The sequence below is a fragment of the Glycine max genome, chromosome 3 (assembly GCF_000004515.6).
Source record: "Glycine max cultivar Williams 82 chromosome 3, Glycine_max_v4.0, whole genome shotgun sequence".
NCBI classification, from domain to species: domain Eukaryota; kingdom Viridiplantae; phylum Streptophyta; class Magnoliopsida; order Fabales; family Fabaceae; genus Glycine; species Glycine max.
This window is the reverse complement of record NC_016090.4, coordinates 41,435,293-41,455,927: the sequence shown is the minus strand read 5'-3', so window position 1 is coordinate 41,455,927 and position 20,635 is coordinate 41,435,293. Positions and strand designations below refer to the sequence as shown.

The 20,635-nt window shown below is 32.4% G+C and overlaps 2 protein-coding genes across 2 annotated transcripts; both read left to right on the top strand.

The window, feature by feature from the left end:
• Positions 1-11,516: 11,516 nt before the first annotated feature.
• On the top strand, positions 11,517-15,438 carry LOC100790018 (uncharacterized). The gene is made up of 3 exons (XM_006576997.4): positions 11,517-12,968; positions 13,799-13,997; positions 14,680-15,438. Exons 1-3 carry the CDS (start codon positions 12,138-12,140, stop codon positions 15,195-15,197), a joined length of 1,548 nt encoding a protein of 515 aa, XP_006577060.1. The 5' UTR covers positions 11,517-12,137; the 3' UTR covers positions 15,198-15,438.
• Positions 15,439-17,942: 2,504 nt separating this feature from the next.
• Positions 17,943-20,420, top strand: LOC100789486 (UPF0481 protein At3g47200). The gene has a single exon (XM_003520637.5). It carries the CDS (start codon positions 18,472-18,474, stop codon positions 19,804-19,806), a length of 1,335 nt encoding a protein of 444 aa, XP_003520685.1. The 5' UTR covers positions 17,943-18,471; the 3' UTR covers positions 19,807-20,420.
• The last annotated feature ends 215 nt before the right edge of the window (positions 20,421-20,635 follow it).

The window sequence follows — 20,635 nt, the reverse complement described above, 5'->3', positions numbered from 1 at the left end:
ACGTCCTTCTACCTGAATTGAAAATTTGTCACGGTTAATGAATTTTTTACTACTATAACATAATAGAGATAAATTTTTAATGTATTTTCTCTCATATATAAGCTCATTTAAGATATTATTTTTTGAAAAACAACATATACTTTTTGAACAAATCACCTATTAATACTTACACACTGATTTAACTAAAAGAAAAAAAAGTAAAGGAAAATGAAAGGAAATGATTTCTTTTTTGTATTAAATTTAAATTTCATTCCGGTTAATCTTGTTCCTAACAATTTAAATAATGAAACCCTGCGTCCTTCACACCTATTACCATATTTTCCTGTTTTTCAAACAATGCAAACTTAAATTACATTTCTTCTCTTTTTTAAGAACTAACAAATGCACAAAATTGATCTTTTCTAAATTTTTTTAAGACTGCTACAGTGCTATTTCCTGCTCGGTTCATGAAAAGAATGCAATTTTTAAAAGTAGGAGACCAAAAACAGCAGGTTGTTAAATGTTAAGTTCCCTCTCCCCGTCCTGTATATTTTTCGGCCCATTGCTTTCGGGTATGGGCTTTATATCAGGGGTGGCATGTCATTCTAGCATGGAACAGGAATTGATACTATCATGGTTTTGACTTTTAACACCTTCCACCTGAATTGAAAATTTGTGAATTGTGATAGTTACTTTCTTCTCACAAACTACAGAGTTTTGATACTGTATAAATGACAATAGATATGCAGTATTATTCAAAATTAAATGAAAATATAAATATAAATATACGTACTCAAACAAAACATTTAAATTGAATAAAGAAAAATAATAACTTCAAATTATACGCCAATAAAGATTTTATTATTACTAATAAGTATCTCTATTTAGAGGTGTATTTTTTAATGCAGGTAAAATATAAACATATAAATTAAGAAAGTTAAGTTAAATTAATAAAAAAAAATTATTTGTAATCAGAAATACAAGTGTTTGAAATTTCTATTTAAACAACACAAAAAATTGATTTGATTAACAGAAAAATATTTTAGTGGAAATCAGTAAATATTTTGGCATGTCTATTTAAGAATAATAACTAATTAAAATAATATTAATTTAATCAGATGTCTAATTTAATTAAAAAATAGTGTATACTATTTGATCAATCACTTATTAATACTAACACCCTGTTTGGGTTAAAAGGAAAAAGAAAAAAAATAAAGGAAAATGAAATGAAAAAGTTGGATTAGATTTTAATTTTATTCCATTTCATCGTGATCCAAACAATTTAAATAATGCAAACTTGCATCCTTTACCCATATTCTATCTTTTAGATTTAATTCAAATTTAATGTATTGTCACTACTAGAGTGAAATTAGGTTTGGATCTTTTAGTAAGTATTGGATTTAAGCCATATGGGTAGAAAAATATGGTTGAGAGGCAAAATTCTGTTAAAGATGTGTAAGCTAAGTTTTTTTTTTGGCAAAAATAAATTTTTTAAAAAATTAATAAATATTTCACATGATGGAAAAGCTTAAAGTTTCATTTGAATTAATATTCAAATTTTGCTTAGAATTCAATTTACATATAATCTAAGAATCAAATACTTTGTGTATAAATCCAGACATTTGATAAAAATTCAGCAACTCATGGAAACAGCCTTAGAAAATGTATTCCTAGTATATCTCACCTGAAAAATAATCAAGACACTCATCATTTTCCTTAAAGAGAAAGAGAAAAAGAGTACTAATTAATATAAACCCGCACACATACAGCATTTTAAAAAAAAAAATGGCATGACAATTCTAATTCAAACTTGGCGTGAGAATTCGACCTAAATATGTTGTTTTAAAATTAGGTAGATAAAAATTAATTTTGGTGGGATTATTTTAAATTATTAAATATAATTAAACTACATATTCAAATTAATCTCAATCCTAAATTTAAATTTTAAGTTAGGAGAATTAATTTTGGTAAAATCAATTTTAAATTGCTAAAAAAAATTATAATATATATTTAAATTAATTTCAACCCTAAATTTTAAATTAAAAACGCGTGTCATGATGGGGGAAAACCTAGTTTGGGTGTTTTGTCAAGTAGCCACTCACTATGAAGTGATACGTCGAACCAGACGAGGAATTAAACGGTAGTCCGAGATAGAAGAATAGAAATTTGAAATTAATAATACAAATGTTGAGTTGATCATTGATGAGAGGACCTTGCAATATAGTACAAGAAGAAGCCTCCACGACTTTACTACCAAGATTCGAAAAACAAAGAGGAACATTGGATTCGATTATGTTTATGTGCAACAAATTTTATATTCATATTGTAGGGAAAAAAAATCACAAGGTAATGCATCCAATTGCAGTATGGAGGAACATTCCTAAATCCTACGACATATGCCTCGTTATTGGTCCCAATCATCCATTCCTATTTACTCATTTTGCTCAATCTCAGAATCTCTCACTCGATATACTTAGCCAGTAGCCTAATAGGACCAAATACATATATTGTAAATTAATCACATATCAATTAAAAGCTTGAGTGAGAGGAGAATTGATTTTGGGCGTCGTTTTCCCAATTGAAAGCTTGGAAGACGTTTTATGTGCGTCTTCAGTCTCCGTAAAAGATTTTTAGAAAAGTGGAAAAGATTTTCATGTCTGCTCTGGGAGGACCTATGTCAATATTATTATACGACTGTCTCATGCAACTTTCGTACCATTCTGAGTCCAAGCATATTATTTTATATACTGTTGAACTGAACCAAAAATAAGTACAATTAAAGAATAATGTTTATCACATGTCAACTTTTTTTTCACAATAATTCTTCACCCCAAGCGTAGCATAAGTTTTAGGATAATGACTAAGCTATATACACCACAAGCAAGAAGAGAAAAAACAAAAGTAAAAAGATCTCTGTAATATATTCTTTAACATTTTTGTTTGAATATATTCCCTCATATCGAGTAAAATTCATATAAAATACCCACTAAATATATAGTCTCATTCTCAAATTGGTAAGTATGACAACAGTTAGAAGAAAGTGTAATATAATCAAAATAAATTAAGTTTAAACTTAGTTAATTTTTTTATCTGTTAATAAATAATTTAAAGCAAACATTTTTTACCTTTTCATATTTTTATTTTATGTACATAATATAGTAGTCTGAATTTTATTTATTACAAATACTTAAATGAACAATTAAAAGCATATATGTTATTCAAATTATAGGAAAATTTACATATAAGATAAATTAAGTCGTATTATTTTATATAAAATGGATAAAATTATAGGGTTAAAATTCTAGTTTACAAATATTGCATGTAATATTGAAAAATAAAATTGAAATATATGGAAAGTACAAAATTCAAATGTGATGTTATCAAAAAATTAATTTTCATTTGAGAAGAAAAAATGTTAAGATAAATTTTAAAATTAATCCGTGGTACACTTTTTTTATTTAATTAAGATAACGTGTGTGTATTATACTTGTGAATTTTTCAATTATCAATTTAAATTAAATGAAGTCATATTCATATATAATAACTGAAAAGATATTTAAATTTGTTTTATTTAATTTGCTGAAAATATAATATAAAAAATTATACTTGTGTTTTTCAATTATCAATTTAAATTTTCAGGAAAATTGAAGTTTCTTTGCATGCATAACATGTGGCAAAACTTTTGCCAAATTTCGAAAAATGTTATGTAGAAAAGTGATGAACGAGAGTGATTTTATAAGATGTCATGTTAATTAAGATTGACCTAGACGTACTATCGGCTATGGGGCCGCAGTGGTACATGCAATAATGTCTCTAATTGCTTTATACCCATCCTTTTCGAAAAGCTGCGTGTGTAGGAAATATATGGACGCAATCATTTGCAGCTGGCTTGAGAGTTCAGCTAATTATCCTCTTTTTTTAAGTTTTAACAAAAGGAATCTCAAACCTAATCCATCTGATGTTAAATCAAAATAATATTTCATAAAATTAATAAGTTTATCTTGGTTGTTAATTTAGATACATGAAAGTGTAGGGTAAGTGGTTGCCATCATTAATAGATTATAATAGTTCTTTTATAATAAACAATGTCAAGAAATATAGACCATAGATGATAGCTTATTCTATTCAAAGTGGGTTACAGTAGATGAGGACCTGTTAAAAAATGATAAAATGAGGATAAACCAAAGACGTTGACGCAGAAAACTTTTAGGTATATATATTTATATGCTGCCATGTACTTACCAAACAATAATAAGAAGGGAAAATGAACCTTGTCTTTAAGAATATTGCAACAGATCCGTGCATATCCACAAACAAAGAAGCAAGATAGATATGATATAGCATTATGTCATTGTATATCCTATAAACATTTAACTCATGTCTTGTCATCCTCTCTAGTTCACCAGTTTGGCAAAGACACGTACATTTCGACAATTCGACTATAGCAATTGGCAAAGCCAGTTTTCATGCATGAGAATCGTTGCTGAATCCTACATAGACAACTCTGTCGATTGCTCACCTAGTCACATGGCACTCATGGCAGTGTACTGTCAACTGTGCTAATTAATTAGGCAGGTTTTCAAATTACCAACCTGCATTTGATGTGTTTCGTTATGAGTTGGATCATTTAGAGATTGATAGCTGATCAGAATTAACGTATGTCACGATTAAGTTCATGCAGTATGTGTGTATATATATATATATATATATATATATATATATATATATATATATATATATATATATATATATATATTGTGCATGATTATTGCTTTAGACTTCTAGAGAATATATATGGATCCAATTTAGCAAATTAAGCCAATATCCTCTTGGGAAGCTTCTAGTAGAGAGAACCTTGTTACAAACTCAAAGTATCGGATCATTGCCAAAAACTCATTAGCCATCTCTCATTCAAAATTGAATGTACAAATATAGGTAAAAAAAAGGCTAGGTATTTCTCTCTTTAATTTTTATATTTCTTACAAACACTGATTTAAGCGTCATAATCATTACAAATACTACATATCGTGAAATTTTGTGGACATTTCATTTGAATATTCCACATTTGTGGACTGGTGCGACAAATTCTTCTATATAATTTTAGGGGGGAAAAATATGATCAGTGTAACTACTATTATTTATTTTATACATATTATATATATATATATATATATATATATATATATATATATATATATATATATATATATATTAATGATTTTGATAGATACTTACGTGTCTGTCAATTTGTTTCCCTATCATTGATTTCTCATTTATATATACAATGTGCTCCTTTGTTACAACTTACAACATCTTAACATTTAGATTCACTAATAAATAATGTAATCTTTTTTTAAGCTGCAAACTAGTTATAGTTGGTAAAAAGTCGCGAGAACATGCATGCTCGTAAATTTAATGAGTACACAGAAGTCATCATAAGATCTAGACAATAATTATTGATCTCATACCTTTTCTATCAGTTAATCATTTACATAGCTAGAAATATCTATAAAAAATTCTCCCACACTTCTTTTTTTGACATAGACTACAGACATCATTTACATGAAATATATATTTTTAAATATTTAACATAACCTCTTAGTTAAACCTTGAATTTAAAAGGACTGGATTAAACTAATTAATCTGACACCAATTGACTTGTCCGCTAGCTCAGAGGTTCAGTTTTTCTTTTTGCAAAGGAAAATGTTTTACAAACATAAAAATGGGACAATAAAAATGCGTTCCTTTAAATTTGAGAGATTAATTTTAAGATAAATATATGTACACACAAATAAAAAATGAAAAATAAAAAAATTATATATACAGGATATTAATTTTTTTATTTAAATAATGTAACTGATTTGCATATGTATGCATCTCCCCACACTGCTCTTAACCTTGCATAACTGCTATCTGCTAATTAGACTGCAGGAAAACAAGTATGTAAAAATATTCACCTTGAAAAAGAAATTAATACAAGGTTTGAATTTTTTTTATAAGCTTGAATAAAATTTATTAAAAAGGACACAATTATAACTCATAAGAAAGATAATTAGTCAGTCGACAAAACTTGTCTAGTACAGAAGTATTAGATTAACATACTGGCTAGTCTAATAAAGTAAAACATTACCTCCTTCCTTTAGACAAACCAATTCCATAAAAGAGTTTTGATTATATATAAAATTTGAATAAAATAAAAAACAGTTGTTTTAAAAACTATTTTGTTACGGGACAACCATAAATTATATCCAAACCTTCCTATATTTTTCACCCTGTGAGACAATCTGTTGTTCGTGATGTAAGAAATGAGTTAAAAGTTCAAAATATAGAACAACTGTGAAGGCAGGTGAAGCCTAACCAAACATATATTGAAGAGCAAATTGTATCAAAGAGGTCATGTAAAGAACAATACCAAATAATGCATTATGTTTAAACTCCTACATAAATGATAGGATTGACTTAGAGAGGTTTTAAAGGAAAAAAATTAACTTAAAAACCCTTAGGCTTGTTATTTAGAAACTTGTTCAAAAATATACTGTAATAAAATGACCATAGGAGTTTGTCATTAGGTATTTCATCAAATATGTGATTATCCTGTTACAAAAATGACCATAGAATATTAATTATAATGTTATTTTAGTTTTTGTTTTAATTCCCTAAAATGAGATGACACTTGTAGAGTTATTATTCAATTGTTGGCGATCAATTAGGTTCTATAATATAGGCAACTCCACGGCTGATTGGCTAGCTAAGGAAGGAGCTCTTGCTCCTAACACTTTTGTTACTTATGATAGTCCTCCTTTAGGACTCAATAAAGATATCTTCTTAGCTGATGCTCAAGCATTAGTTTCATGGGTTTTAATTAGTTTCCTCTTTTAGTTCTTTCTGATGTATCATAGAAGGCTATATAAGTGTATTTAACCGTTGTGTGGGCAATGGGCATCAATGAAAATATATGAATATCTATTTTATTCTCTTTGCAGCTTTTAATGGCAGGCATTTTTTTAGGTTCTTACACCATGTTAATGGATGCAGTAATGGTGTATCCAATGCCTTTTAATGGCATCTTTCGTAGTATTCCCGTAGCTTAGAATTATCTTCTTAACAGTATACAGATGGAATCCAACTCCATAAAATGGATTCGACAATTTCCTTGTGCGTTATGATTATTTATCCATACAATTGCAACATGCTTGTTAACTTCTCTTGAAACTTTGTTTCCCATCTAAATATTTATGTAATGACATTTTTGCAATTTTATTTTTTAAAACTGAATCTCCTCCTCCCCCTTCCCTCCTTAACGGTAATTTTGCACAGGTTCTGTTTTAGTTCTTTATATATTTCAAGCACTTAACTAAAGTCCTCTTTTCATTGTTTTTTTTCCTCTTGAACATACTCATATGCGCATATATAGAAATATAATAACCTGACATTAACATTATTTTCGAAGATGCCATATATATTGTAATAGGCTTATCTTAAAATAATTGCTACTATATATACACAGTATGGGAGTGTAGCTATATTCTATGTCTTAGCTTTACACGAACTTGTTCTTGAGTGCATAGTTATTTATTTCGCTAACAGTTGTTTACGAGATAGAACATTGTGGATGAGGTCAAGTGTTGCAAATCGAATCACCATCATCACCATATTTCTAAATTCAATCTTAACAATTATTCCAACGCTTTCCAGCACGAAAGCTATGAAATGAAGGCAGAGAAAGGGGATTCCTCCCCCCTTTACTCTGGAATAAAGAAAAACAAAGAAGTGAAAATGCAAAGAAAATAAATAAGCCAAATGATTGGTTTGATAAAGTGTTAAACCACTTTGACATGCGTTTACAGGTGGATGAATTATATTACCCACTAATTAGAAAATCATATTAATTAGGACAGCAAATTAAGATAGACAGATCATAGCCAAAGATTCTCACAATGAACCGTCACCTTCTGTTACCACATTTAGTTTCAGCGTTAGGTGAGACGATAAGGAAACGTTCATAGACAAAACTAGTTAATTAATCAATGCTAATTTTGTTGTAATTATGCATGCTTCGTGGATGGATTTTTAAAATTGGGTTATGCCCCGACATATGGAAGTGAGTGTGAATTAAAATAATAGGTCATAGGAAGACAATGTTGGGAGATTTGCGACAGCGAGAAACAAATTGACTGAGGATAAACTCGAACTCTGTAATTTTATATTTTTATTTGGGTTTATGAGCTTCTTCTGTCGTATCAGCATTTTGGAGCCTCGAGAGAAAAATGAGCATGCACAAGATTTGTTATTTCATGGTTAATCTATGCTCTTGTATCTTTTGCTGCTGTAAAGTGACGCGTTTTACTACATATAAACGAATTCTAGTTAGGTGCACGTTTTGTTTGTATTAAGATTAAAAATTTAAACCAATAAAATTTGATTAAAAAAATCAACTTACGAGAAAATCAAACCTCCACGTATCGTAGAAACAAAAGAGGGGACTATTGTTTATTATGCATGGTGTAATTACTACATTTAGTAAATAAAACAAAAGGAGTAATTAACGTTAGTGGAGAAGTTTTGAAATCAACGTTTTAAAAAAAAAATAATTAAAGTACGTGTAGTTATTTATTATTTTTCATGATTTGATTCTTTTAAACACTTTAAAAGGTCAGGACTTGAATAATCATTTTTAATTGAAAAAATCATAATTATTTTTTTAATATATAATTTCATATATTTATCTGTGGTTACACTATATTTACATATCTAATTTGTTAATACAGAGTAACCATGGGAGACAAACTACCTTGATAGGTTTTTTCTCCTTTTATGTAAATGGTTTTGGGTACCCACTGTGTCCTATAAAATATATAAATATATCTTTTGCTGAAAAAAAATATAATTTAATAATTCAGTATGTTATGTTTTTGTATATATACGTGCGTATACTTATGTTTGATCTTAATTTTAACTGATTCTAATGTATAGTGCATTCTGAATTTTAGGGGAGTTATATCCTTTTTCTTTTAAATTTGATGATCCCAAAATTGTTGAACGTACCAAATACAAAGAGTTCAAACCACAGCAATAAGAAGATTTTTATTTTTATTTTTTTCTTCTGGTGACGAGCAGTAAGAAGATATACACGTAACAAAACTGTTTGCAAAATGAGAGGACTACAAATTTATCAAACAAAATGCAAAAGGTATATATTTAAACCCATTTATATCTGATTTAATCAATGCACGTACTTGTCACACATTAATGTGAGATGCCAGAGACAAATATTTTTCATTAATGTTTAGCTAAGAATAGTGGTAGTTAAATAAATTCAGTTATCCCCCCCCGCCACACACAAGCATCCCCAACAAAAGAAAGAAGTTAATTAATTCCATATAAGTGGATACGATTAAAACTAATGGTCAATTAGTGTATGGCTAAATTGGTATCAGGTCTCGTCACTCGTCAGCAAATAAGTTCCCCCCACAGTCACGTGTTAAAAAAGGGTCCATTTGATTTGTACTATTATGATTTTTGAATGGTCGCAAAGACGTGCCATTTGTTTCCCTCCCTCTTGTCCTTAGTCATCTCGTTCCTTGTTATTATGTTCAGAACAAGAAATATATATATAAAAGCTAGAGAAACATAATTTGTGTGAAGCGTAAAAATTGACTTGGTTTGGATTTAGTGCAAGCGTGCGGTGAGACTCGTACGTAAAAAATAAACCAGACACGCACTGTATCTCTTTCTATCTCTAAAATAAAAATAAAGACACTGGAGTTGGAAGAAGGCAAAGGCTTTACACAAAAAGTGAGCGAAAATTCTGAGACCATAAAATCGAGTGGGTCACGCGCCACTCCTCCCTAGGCGAGACAATCCCTGTGTATTTTTTTTTGTTTTAACATTGCAAAAACATAGATATAGAAGTGTGTGGTACACTAGACAATTCTCAAAGTTTGGAGAATTTACCAAGGGCTTGTTTATAAATAAAATAAAATAAAAAAACCCAACTGGGGCATGTATTTTTGAAATTTAAATTAAAGGTGGAGTAAGTGGAAATAAAAAAGGACCAGACGGGCTTAATTGACAAAAGAAAAGGGAGACAGTGCAGGATCCGCAGTACACTCTCAAAAGTTAACGATCCAGGGTCTAGACATCATTTTTAACGTAGAAGCTAATGAAAAAGATTATGATATCAAATGTGGAAATATAGAGAGAAAGAAAGAGTCTAAGATTAAAAGAAATGTTGGACTGAGAAGGTCAAGATCCGGTTCTTCGCTGTGTGGAAGTGTGTATGTTACACGAAATAAGGCAAAGCATCTTCCTCAAACCCTTTTGTCGTTTTCCTTTCTGTATTTGCCACGACTCCTTGTCTCATCTCTCAATATCTCATATCATATTACCATATTTATTATTGCTGACGTTTTTATATAATGATATTTTCATTTGCTTGAAGTGATGATGCCAACGTGAGGAAGAAAAATAAAACGAGAACAAATAAAAAAAAAACAAGAAATCAAGAGAAACATATATATAAAATAATTTCATTCATCACTCCATGTATTGATTACTGTACCATACTGGTCATCTGGCGACCGGTCTCTTGAAATTTTATAGGTTCCCGCTTGTCACTCTTCGCTTAATCCTTGGAGTCATTCAAAGATTTAGGATAACAATCATAACATCTGATGCAGAATTGAATGGCTAAATTATCATTACGAGGTGGAGTAGGCGCAATATATATATATATATATTTTTTTTTACTTTTAATGTTTCCAAGTCTCTTAAACGCTAAGTACGATTTAGCTCCAGTAACAATTACCCTGCCATAAATTTGTCCATTTACAATGAAGACTGTAAAATGAGAAGTACCAAGGAGTCATATATATTAAAACTTAAAGTGACATTTTTTTCCTAAAAAATTATTATTGTTCTTATATGTGATGAGGAAGAAAACACCATTCACATGGAGGGCGACAAACATTGGATACATGTGGCTGAAATATCTTGTTCTAATAAGAAGTGCGGTAGTGGGCTTACTGATCCATGCGTTGTCTTTACTTACAAATAAAACAAGAAGTTGGATGCAATTAATAGAACATGACGTTGATGTGTGAGTTTCATACATAGCTGAGATTGGGGGTAGTAAACTAGTAGAAAATTTTCAATATCAAAACAACGAAAATTTAACAATAATACGGACAACCCACATGTGTTCTGCTGGGTAAGTTGTCATCGCGAGTCAAATACGCAACGCTGGTTAAACATTATATATAGACATCAACAATAACCAATTAGACTTTCATATTTTAAACCCCGTTTCGGGTTTGTGCCAAGCGCTTTCGGCGCAAATCGCTGGGAATGGAAAAAATAAAATCCGAGACAATTTTTATATATTTACCAAAAAATGATGACAAGTGCTGGTGAGTGAGTTTAACTTTAACCTAGGTAGGTAATATAGAAAATACATTTGAAGGACGAAATTAAAAAGGTTCCAGTTGCAGGGTTGCTCAATTATATATCGGGAAAGGGAAGTGAGAGCTACGTGGCGTTTGGCTCAGAGAGAGCTTGGACAAAATATGCAACATCTGGTCTCCCTCACTCACTCAAGTACTGTCTGTTGTTACTGGGGGACTACCCCTCCCTATTCCATCGTAAAATAATACACTAGTCACACACAGCTGTAACAAAAACAAAAAGAGCCTAATAAATGTCTAAAAATATACTATACACTATTGCATTATATGCATACATATACGATCTAGCATCAATATTGTACGTGTCTAGTGTATTGATATTGATATTGATATTGAAATATGTGTTATAGAATCCTCCCCCTATACTCCTAATTTGAGCTTCTCAGACTATATATAGATTATAGGACACAACACTACACACAATCACACACCTATAATTTTAATTCATATTTGGCGTCCCATTATTTTACAATAATTCGTTTATGACCAAACCAGTTCATCACTCTCTCGCCTCGATATTATAACCCATCTTCATTTGAATCAAAGAAGAAACTCTCCTCATTCCTTCTTCTTCTCCTCACTCTCTTTTCTTTCTTTCTTTCTTTTATTCTATTCCTCTCTAGCACTCCCTTGTGTTGAAACATCTTCAACCTGAGAGTTTACTTTTGTTTGGTTTTTCATTATAGCATTATTATTATGGCTCAGAAGTACTTGCACGAGCTACTTGAGGAGGATCAAGAACCGTTCTTTCTAAACAAGTATATTTCCGATAGGCGAACCCAGATGAAGAGGCCTTCCCCGAAGACGAGTCTGCAAGTGAAGAAACGCAAATCAACCAATCCAAACACAAACTTCCCGAGAAATCTCTGCAAAAGCGCTTGTCTTTTCTCTCTCACAGACACCCCAGACCTCAGAAAATCACCACTCTTCGAATTCACTTCCCCAGTCAAAAGCCCTTGCAAATCACCAAACGCTATTTTTCTACACATCCCTTCTAGAACCGCTGCTCTGCTTCTAGAAGCCGCTCTCAGGATCCAGAAACACTCCTCACATGTTACTTCAAAGCCCAAAACAAAAGCCCATTCCTTCGGCCTCTTCGGGTCACTGTACAAGAGACTCACTCAACGGAACCAGAAAAAGCATGAGATAGAGAGTGGTGGAGGCGTTAAGATTTCCGTGAAGGATGTTTTGAAGTGGGATTCTTCTGTGGGGCGAAGAAAAGTTTCTAAAGCCAACGGGAAATGCAAGGAGCAAGAAGAAACAGTGAATGTGAATGTGAATGTGAATACGTGTTCTTACAATGGTAGTAGTGCTCTTTGGTCAGAGAGCAATGAAGATAACAAATCACTAGACATGGAAACCTCAAGTAGTGGCTACTACTCTGAAGAGATTCACTTCGTAACCAATCACAAACAGTACTCCACGTGCTTCTGCGAAAGCCCGTTCCGTTTTGTTCTCCAAACAAGTTCCCCTTCCTCCGGTCATCACACGCCGGAGCTTCCCTCGCCGAGTCGCCACCCAACTGAGGTTTGTCTTTTTTTATTATTATAATTATAATTGTGAAGTTTTTTCTTATGGTAATTGTGTTATTTTTTTTTATTGTTTAATTATCTACCTGGTTTGGTTTATGGTGAGTGAGTTGAAGAGGAAAAAAACAGGACTCGTGAGTCGTGAGTGAAGCTTTTATGGTTCGGTGGTGTTATGGTTTTTTGTCGGTAATGGCCGGAATGTCGCTTTTCGGTGACAATCATAGCCAGCCCAGTCTTTCTGAAAATTGTTAAAGAACAGAACAAGGCCTGTGGGACTGTGGGGAGGGTTACATATGTCAATTTCATGTTCTTGTTTTGTTTTTCTGGTTTTTCATAATTGTACTTTTCGATCGTGTTTCTGCCATGCAAATCTTTTCTCTCTCTCCATTCTACTGGGTTGTTTGGTAAATGGCTTTCTTAAAGGGTGACAAATTATGTTTTTCACTTCTAGTACTGATTTGGTTGTTCGGTAAATTACTTTGTCAAAGGATGATAAAAATAAATTATGTTTTTGTTTGTTCTCTTGTTTGCTGTCGGTCTCTGTCGTTAGATCCCACATTCCATTTACTAGAATTAAATAGTTTCTCATTTGTAATTTTGTTTGAATTACTTTGAGGCTCCTGTAGCCAACAAAAAAGGAGTCAATAACTATCCACTTATTAAAGAGTTGTTCAAGTCTAATAAATCAGTTGACATTAAAAAATCATGCTAATAATATGTTTATAACAATTTTAATGACACATTTAATAAAAAAATATTATTTTGTCACTAGTTTTAGTTTTTTATAGTGATAATCACTTAATGAATGTTTCTGTGGATTTTTAATAGGAGAAAGAAAGTAATGAAGGTGAGAGTGTGAAGAAATTCGAATCAGGGGAAGAGGAGGAGGAAGATAAGGAACAGTGCAGTCCAGTGAGTGTGTTAGACCCTCCATTCGAGGACGATGACGAAGGGCATGGAAACGGTGATGAAGAAGAAGAGGAGGAGGGTGGTTTTGATATGGAGTGCAGTTATGCGATTGTACAGAGTATGTTGTTGTCACACACAGCTTATTATTTATTTTTGTACCATTTCTTTTGCTTGTTGTTGTGTGGTCGTTTTCCACCAACGCACCATCGTACACGCTTCTTCAAAGTTGCTTGTCTGTTACAAAATCACAATACAACGAGAGGAGGGGCTAATTGCTAATGCATCAGCTATTGATGTGATTGTGCCGATCTTGAACCGTGCTATCCGTGTGGGTTCCATCTAAAAGATCACACTTGCTCAACATCCCAACAGCATTACCCATTTAATGTGGATCCTTTTACATCTAGATATAAGGCCATTTCTTGTAAATTTTAAAAGTGACCCGTATTTTTTCTTGTTAGGAGATATGTCTTAATTTCTGCCATTCCATTCAATTTGTTGGATAACATTTGAACAATCAAATTCCTATCATGATGTTCCATAATTTTTAATCTTGGGTTTTTTTGGTTGTTGAGAAAACTTCCATATCAATAATGATAGCTAGACACACTCTTATGGTCAAAATCTAACATCTTCACAATTTTTTAGTATCTGGTTAAAGTTGGGCCTTAAATTCTACATGTACTATAGTCCCACCACATTGCATGTTAATGATGTAAGATTATCAATTGATTTAATATAGCACAAGTACTTTATGATCAATTCAAGATTTGACATTAATAGCTCTGAATTTTCAACAGGAGCCAAGCAGCAGTTATTGTACAAACTTTGTAGATTTGAGAAACTGGCGGAGTTGGATCCAGTAGAACTTGAGAAAAGAATGCAGGACCAAGAAGAGGACGAGGATGAAACATTTATGGAAGAGGAACATGGTGATGATGAGAACAACCAAGCATCATACAAAGAAAATGACTTCATAGAACTAATTTTCCAAGCTCTGTGCCAATCAAGGGTCCATGACAGACAGCAAATCCCAGAGGACTTTAAGAAGCTGGTATCTGATCTCATTATGGAAGAAGAGAGAGCACTTGATTCCTTAGAAGATAGGGACATGGTGATAAGAAGGATATGCAAGAGGCTGGAATTATGGAAAGAAGTGGAGTCTAACACAATTGACATGATGATAGAAGATGACTTCTCTAGAGAGGATGGTGTGTGGAGGAAAAATATAGAGCAGATAAGAAATATGGCTGGGGAGCTTGAGCTTGCTATCTTTGGCTTTCTGGTAGAGGAATTTTCAGAGGAACTAGTATGTTAATTAATTGGGGGTAAATTTTGAAGCAGCTCAAGAACTTAGTATGAATGATTATCTATATTCTTTTTCTTAGATTAAGAGTACAGTCTGACTTGCAATGGATAATAGGCTAGTAATTGAAAAAAAAAAAGTAACCCAAAAATATAATCAGGGTATATATGTACATGACTCATGCTTGTAGCTGGCTGTGGGGATGTTGTAAGTTATGTAATAATATAATTTACACTTCTTGATCCCATTCTTACAAGGATATCTTATAATTATTTTTCTTTTGGTGTTTTAATTTAATTAAGGAAGTATGGATTTGGGGATGGGAAGCATGTATTAAATCAAGGCATACCCCTACTGTTGATGTTGATGTTAATGTGTCAACCATGTTATTAGATGATAAATGACAATTGACAGCATTTTTTTTAAAATTTCACCAGTAAATTGAGAACATGCAAAGCAAAACTTAACAAGGAGATAGTACTTGTGTTGTTTAGAAGGGGATTTGAATGTATGTTTGTAATGGCTCTCCATGACTCCTCGGGCATTCGAGAAGGAATATTGGAATTGGGGGGCAGTAAGTGTCAAAGAATTACAGTTGTCGGGAGGGGATCGAATATTATAATTTGGTGATCTTTCTCTAGGAAGGAGGAATTTGACAGCGACTAATCAGTTTAATCTCATGTTCTTTTCTTTTCCAAGGCCCTTTTATTATTTAATCTTGGATTCTGGGTTTTCCTTTTCCCTTTTCTAATCACTCCAGGTGGCATCTCTGCTTATGCTTTTCTGCTGCCACTGATCGATCACTATCATTTGCAACCTTCGAATTTGTGCTCCTCAACCTATGTTTTTTCTGCGGAACAGTCGCAGAATTGTGACACTGTATATCAAGAACGTAATGTGAATACTTACGAACAAATTAGATCCGACTAATTACGGAATGTGTTATTTTTATGACAAATAGTCATTGGTTAATGAATTAAATATAACTATTTTTTATTATTAAAAAGTACCACAATTGATTTATTCCTTTCGTAATTTTTAATTAAAAAAATATTTAATAGTTTCTTAACATAAAACTCTAATGACTGGTTAGCATGACCCATGCTTTATTTTTGTACATGCGAGATCAACTCACTCCATGATCCTCACCAGTTATATTGACGATTTAATTTGCACTAGCATAGCGCGGATGACTTCGAGCACATCCACTATTCAGAATTTGAACTGCAAGAGAAGAGTTAGATTCAACCAAAATAGTCTCCTAGATTTCTCTATCTTGCATGAGTTTCAAACCACGATACATTACCCATAGTTCTGCTTGAACCACTGACCACCATCCCAAACCTGTAAGAGAAAGCATGACCCATGGTTTATTACACTTCAAGTCATATTTTTATTTAAACATAATTTCCTTTTACATACAATTTCTATACCATTATTTCTTGAAAATAACAAAGATAAATTAATGTCGTTTCCTTAAAAAGAACAAGCTAGTGGTGTAATAAACCCCAACGCTTTGTTTTGCTGAGACGACAGGCTGCTGCAGACGAAAATAGCACCCAATTTTCCCAATTGTTTGATATGGGTGATCGATTCAAAATGAATTATGATAACTGATATGAACTATTTTTGATAATAAAAATATATTAAAATATTTTTAAAAATATTTATTTAACAGTTATTTTTGACTTAAAGGATAGAAATTAATATTTTTATTATTTATATCCTAAAGATATGAAAATGATAGATTAAAAAAGAAAAAGATTGAAAAAATATTAAAAAGGAAGATTTTAGACCACGGAGTATAGGACGACGACATAATCCTTTTAGTAGAGGTTTCATTTACTCTCTTTCTTTCATCCTTCTATTTCATCCGTTCTTATACCCCTAAACCCCCTATTTAGGGTCTGACAAACCTAAAAAACCTAACGATATATGATGTATTTCTCATATTTATCAATAAAAAATGAGTCATTTACTGATTTTTTTTTCTATCTTATCTTGCATTCTCATATTTACATTAACAATAAAGGATTCATAAGAACATCATTGCTAGACATAGACATAGAACGATATTTTTATATCCATGCATCCATGCAAACATTTAGAATTCATACTTCATGTATTTTATTTGTCGAGTCTTTTCAAAGGAATTTGGGAGATAGATAAATAAAATAAGCTTGTCATGGTGAGGAATCAAGGGTAAGTAAATTAATAGATATGGATAGAATAGATCCAATTGCATTGACAAAGAAAAATCATAAACTCATACATCCTACATCCTAGACAGACAAGACAAGTTAGGTTCCAACATTATCATATCTTGAATTTATTTATTTATTTTTTATCTTAATCTTTTATCTTTCACTTTTCTTATCTTATCTTTTTTCTTTATCTTTTATTTTTATCTTTAAATCTTTTATCTTTTTTTAACCTTCACCTTATCTTCTATCTTTCTTTATCTTTTATCTTAAATTTATTATCTCTTGCTTGTAAATTGGGTTTGCATTAATCTAAGTACAAACAAAATCCCTGTAAATTCGACACTCAGACTTCTAATTGTTTTACTACTTGTAATAAATTTAGTGTCCTTGTTAACGAGTTAACAAATTCTCTCTTCTCATTTCATTCAAATCAAGAAACTTAAAAATATTATTTTTACTTTTTTTTTTCAAAATTAAATTACCCAACATTCAATTTTATTTATACTCTATTTCTCATCTCACAATCAAACATAGAACAAGAAAGCAAAGGGTATGACTGCCCAATCTATTGCATTGCTAAATTAGATATACAGCAGTTGGTCTAACTAGTAGACACTACGATTAAATAAAAGTCCAATTGAACAAAAATTAGGCTTTTGCTTCGCGTACCTCGAATTTTACTACCGGCATCTCCTTATTTTTAAAAAAACCAAAAGTTGTCCTTCCTTCTATTAAGTTTGTCTGAGACAATGGAGCACCCTATTTTTCCAGGAAAGATCAATGTTGTCCCCACTCACCAAAAGAAAATTCTAATCCCCTTCTGGTAGGACCAAACTAATTGAAGTCTTAAGGGTATCAGGTCCAAGCAAATGGAGCTCCCTATTTTTCCAGGAAATTAAAGACCAATCTTCTCTATACTCGCGAAAAGAAAATTCTAATCTCCTTTTGGTAGTAAGACCAAACAAATTGAAATTTCAAATAATGAACTTTCTCACATCATTAACTCTTGCTCTCCCTGTCCTGCCTTTTCCCACAATATATATACCAACACAACCAAGTTTTCGGAGAAGCAAACAAGTTTGATGGAGGAAGAAGCCAATCACCACGCAATAGACATCTCAAATATAATAGACAGAGAGAGGCTTGCTTCGATGGAGCTCAAGATTTCGGAGAATCCCAAGTTTCTATGCAAAGCCGCGGGGAAGAGATCTTGCTGCATCTTCCGGGTCCCACAGAGCCTAGTTGAGGTAAACGGAAAAGCTTATCAACCTCGTATCGTGTCGATAGGACCATATCACCGTAACCAACCTCGCCTCAACATGATCGAGGAGCACAAGTGGCGTTACCTCGGTTCCCTTCTCTCCAGAACAAACACCATCGGTTTCGTTCTAGAAGATTTGTTCAAAGCCATTGCACCCTTAGAATCCGAAGCCAGAGAGTGCTACTCCGAAACCATCAACCTCGACTCTCACGACTTCATCCAAATGATGATCCTCGATGGCTGCTTCATCATTGAGCTCTTTCGCAAAGTCGCCAGATTAGTACCCTTTGAACGCGAAGACCCTCTTCTCACCATGGTGTGGATATTACCCTTCTTTTACAGAGACTTTCTCAAGCTTGAAAATCAAATCCCCTTTTTCATTCTGAACCAGTTATACCAAGTTACAAAACTACCCGGAGAAAAGTCAACGCCAACACTGTCAACTCTCGCGTTGCTCTTCTTCAACAACTCGTTGCAAAAGCCAGACGAATCCTTGCAAAACGACGTGCAGGGAAAGCATTTACTTGACTTGGTTCGTTCGAGTTTCATTCCCAAAAACGATGAAGAAACAGAGCCACGAAAAAGAGTCATGACGCCAACGCACGTGATCCTCTGCGTGTCGAAGCTTCGTCGCGCAGGGATTAAAATTAATCCAAGCAAGGAAAGTGAGAGTTTTCTGAACGTGAAGTTCAGGCGCGGCGTGATTGAAATGCCAAGCCTTACGGTGGATGATTTCATGAGCTCTTTTTTGCTGAACTGCGTTGCGTTAGAGCAGTGCTACAGCGGTTGCTCGAAGCACTTCACTGCCTATATTACCCTCTTGGACTGTCTCGTAAACACGTATAGGGACGTTGAGTATTTGTGCGATCGGAACGTGGTTGAGAACCACCTTGGGACGGAGGGGGAAGTTGCAAGCTTCATAAACAACGCGGGAAAGGATGTGGCGGTTGATTTGGACTTGTGTTACTTGTCACTATTGTTCAATGATGTTCACAAATATTATATAAATAGTTGGCATGTTCAGTGGGCTAGCTTCAAGCACACTTACTTTGATACGCCCTGGTCCTTCATCTCGCTTCTCGCCGCCTCCATTTTGCTGCTTCTTACCGTGGCTCAGACTTACTTTTCGGCTTCTCAGTATTTTCATCAGACTTAATTACAATTCTTCACGCACTCCTGGAAAACACCAGTTTTTTATTCAATGATGTTTAACAATTATCTTAATTGCTTGCATAACGGATTTGATATTTTTGGCTTATTAGTGAAACTTTGACATCCGGCCACACCAATGTAATCCATATAGTTGATGATTAATTAAATAAACTATTTGACAACTTTTTTTTTTTTTTTTGTACTTCTAATAATATTGTTATTTTCTATATCTTTTCATTCCATTAATTATAGCTGTTAAAGTGAGGTGATTCATGATAATTAAACCGTTAAATAAATGCTATCTTGTGGGTGAGAAATGCTTAGGATCCCGAAGTTTTTTATTTTTTATTAATAATATTTTTTTGTAAATTTTGTAGGAAATTATTTATTAATTGTTCAAACCAAGTTCTTTTTGGACTTCTAAAATTAATTAATCGTATTTGTAGAAATATATGTTGGAAATTCGATTGATTGAATTAATTTATTTAATTCCATTTCTCACTTTGGGCTTGGGGCAGTTTTTAGTTGAAAACGCACGAGGACATTCAATTTTAAATTAAAATCAGATTACTTCCTTCTTTGGAACACAGTATAGTCAATTCTACAAATTATTTTTGCTACTACGTCTGTGTAGTAGACCAGACAACGTAAACACGTTTAATTTGGATAAATCCAATTGGGGCAAGAAAGGTGGCAGCTGCTTAAATACAAATCAGAAAGAAAAGTAAATTAGTTGACTAATGATTTGAATGGCACTTAAACGGTCTTTCTTTGAATTGTAAACTCGTTGATGCCATTTCCAAGTAAGTCCTAGAATCTAGGAGTCTCTTATA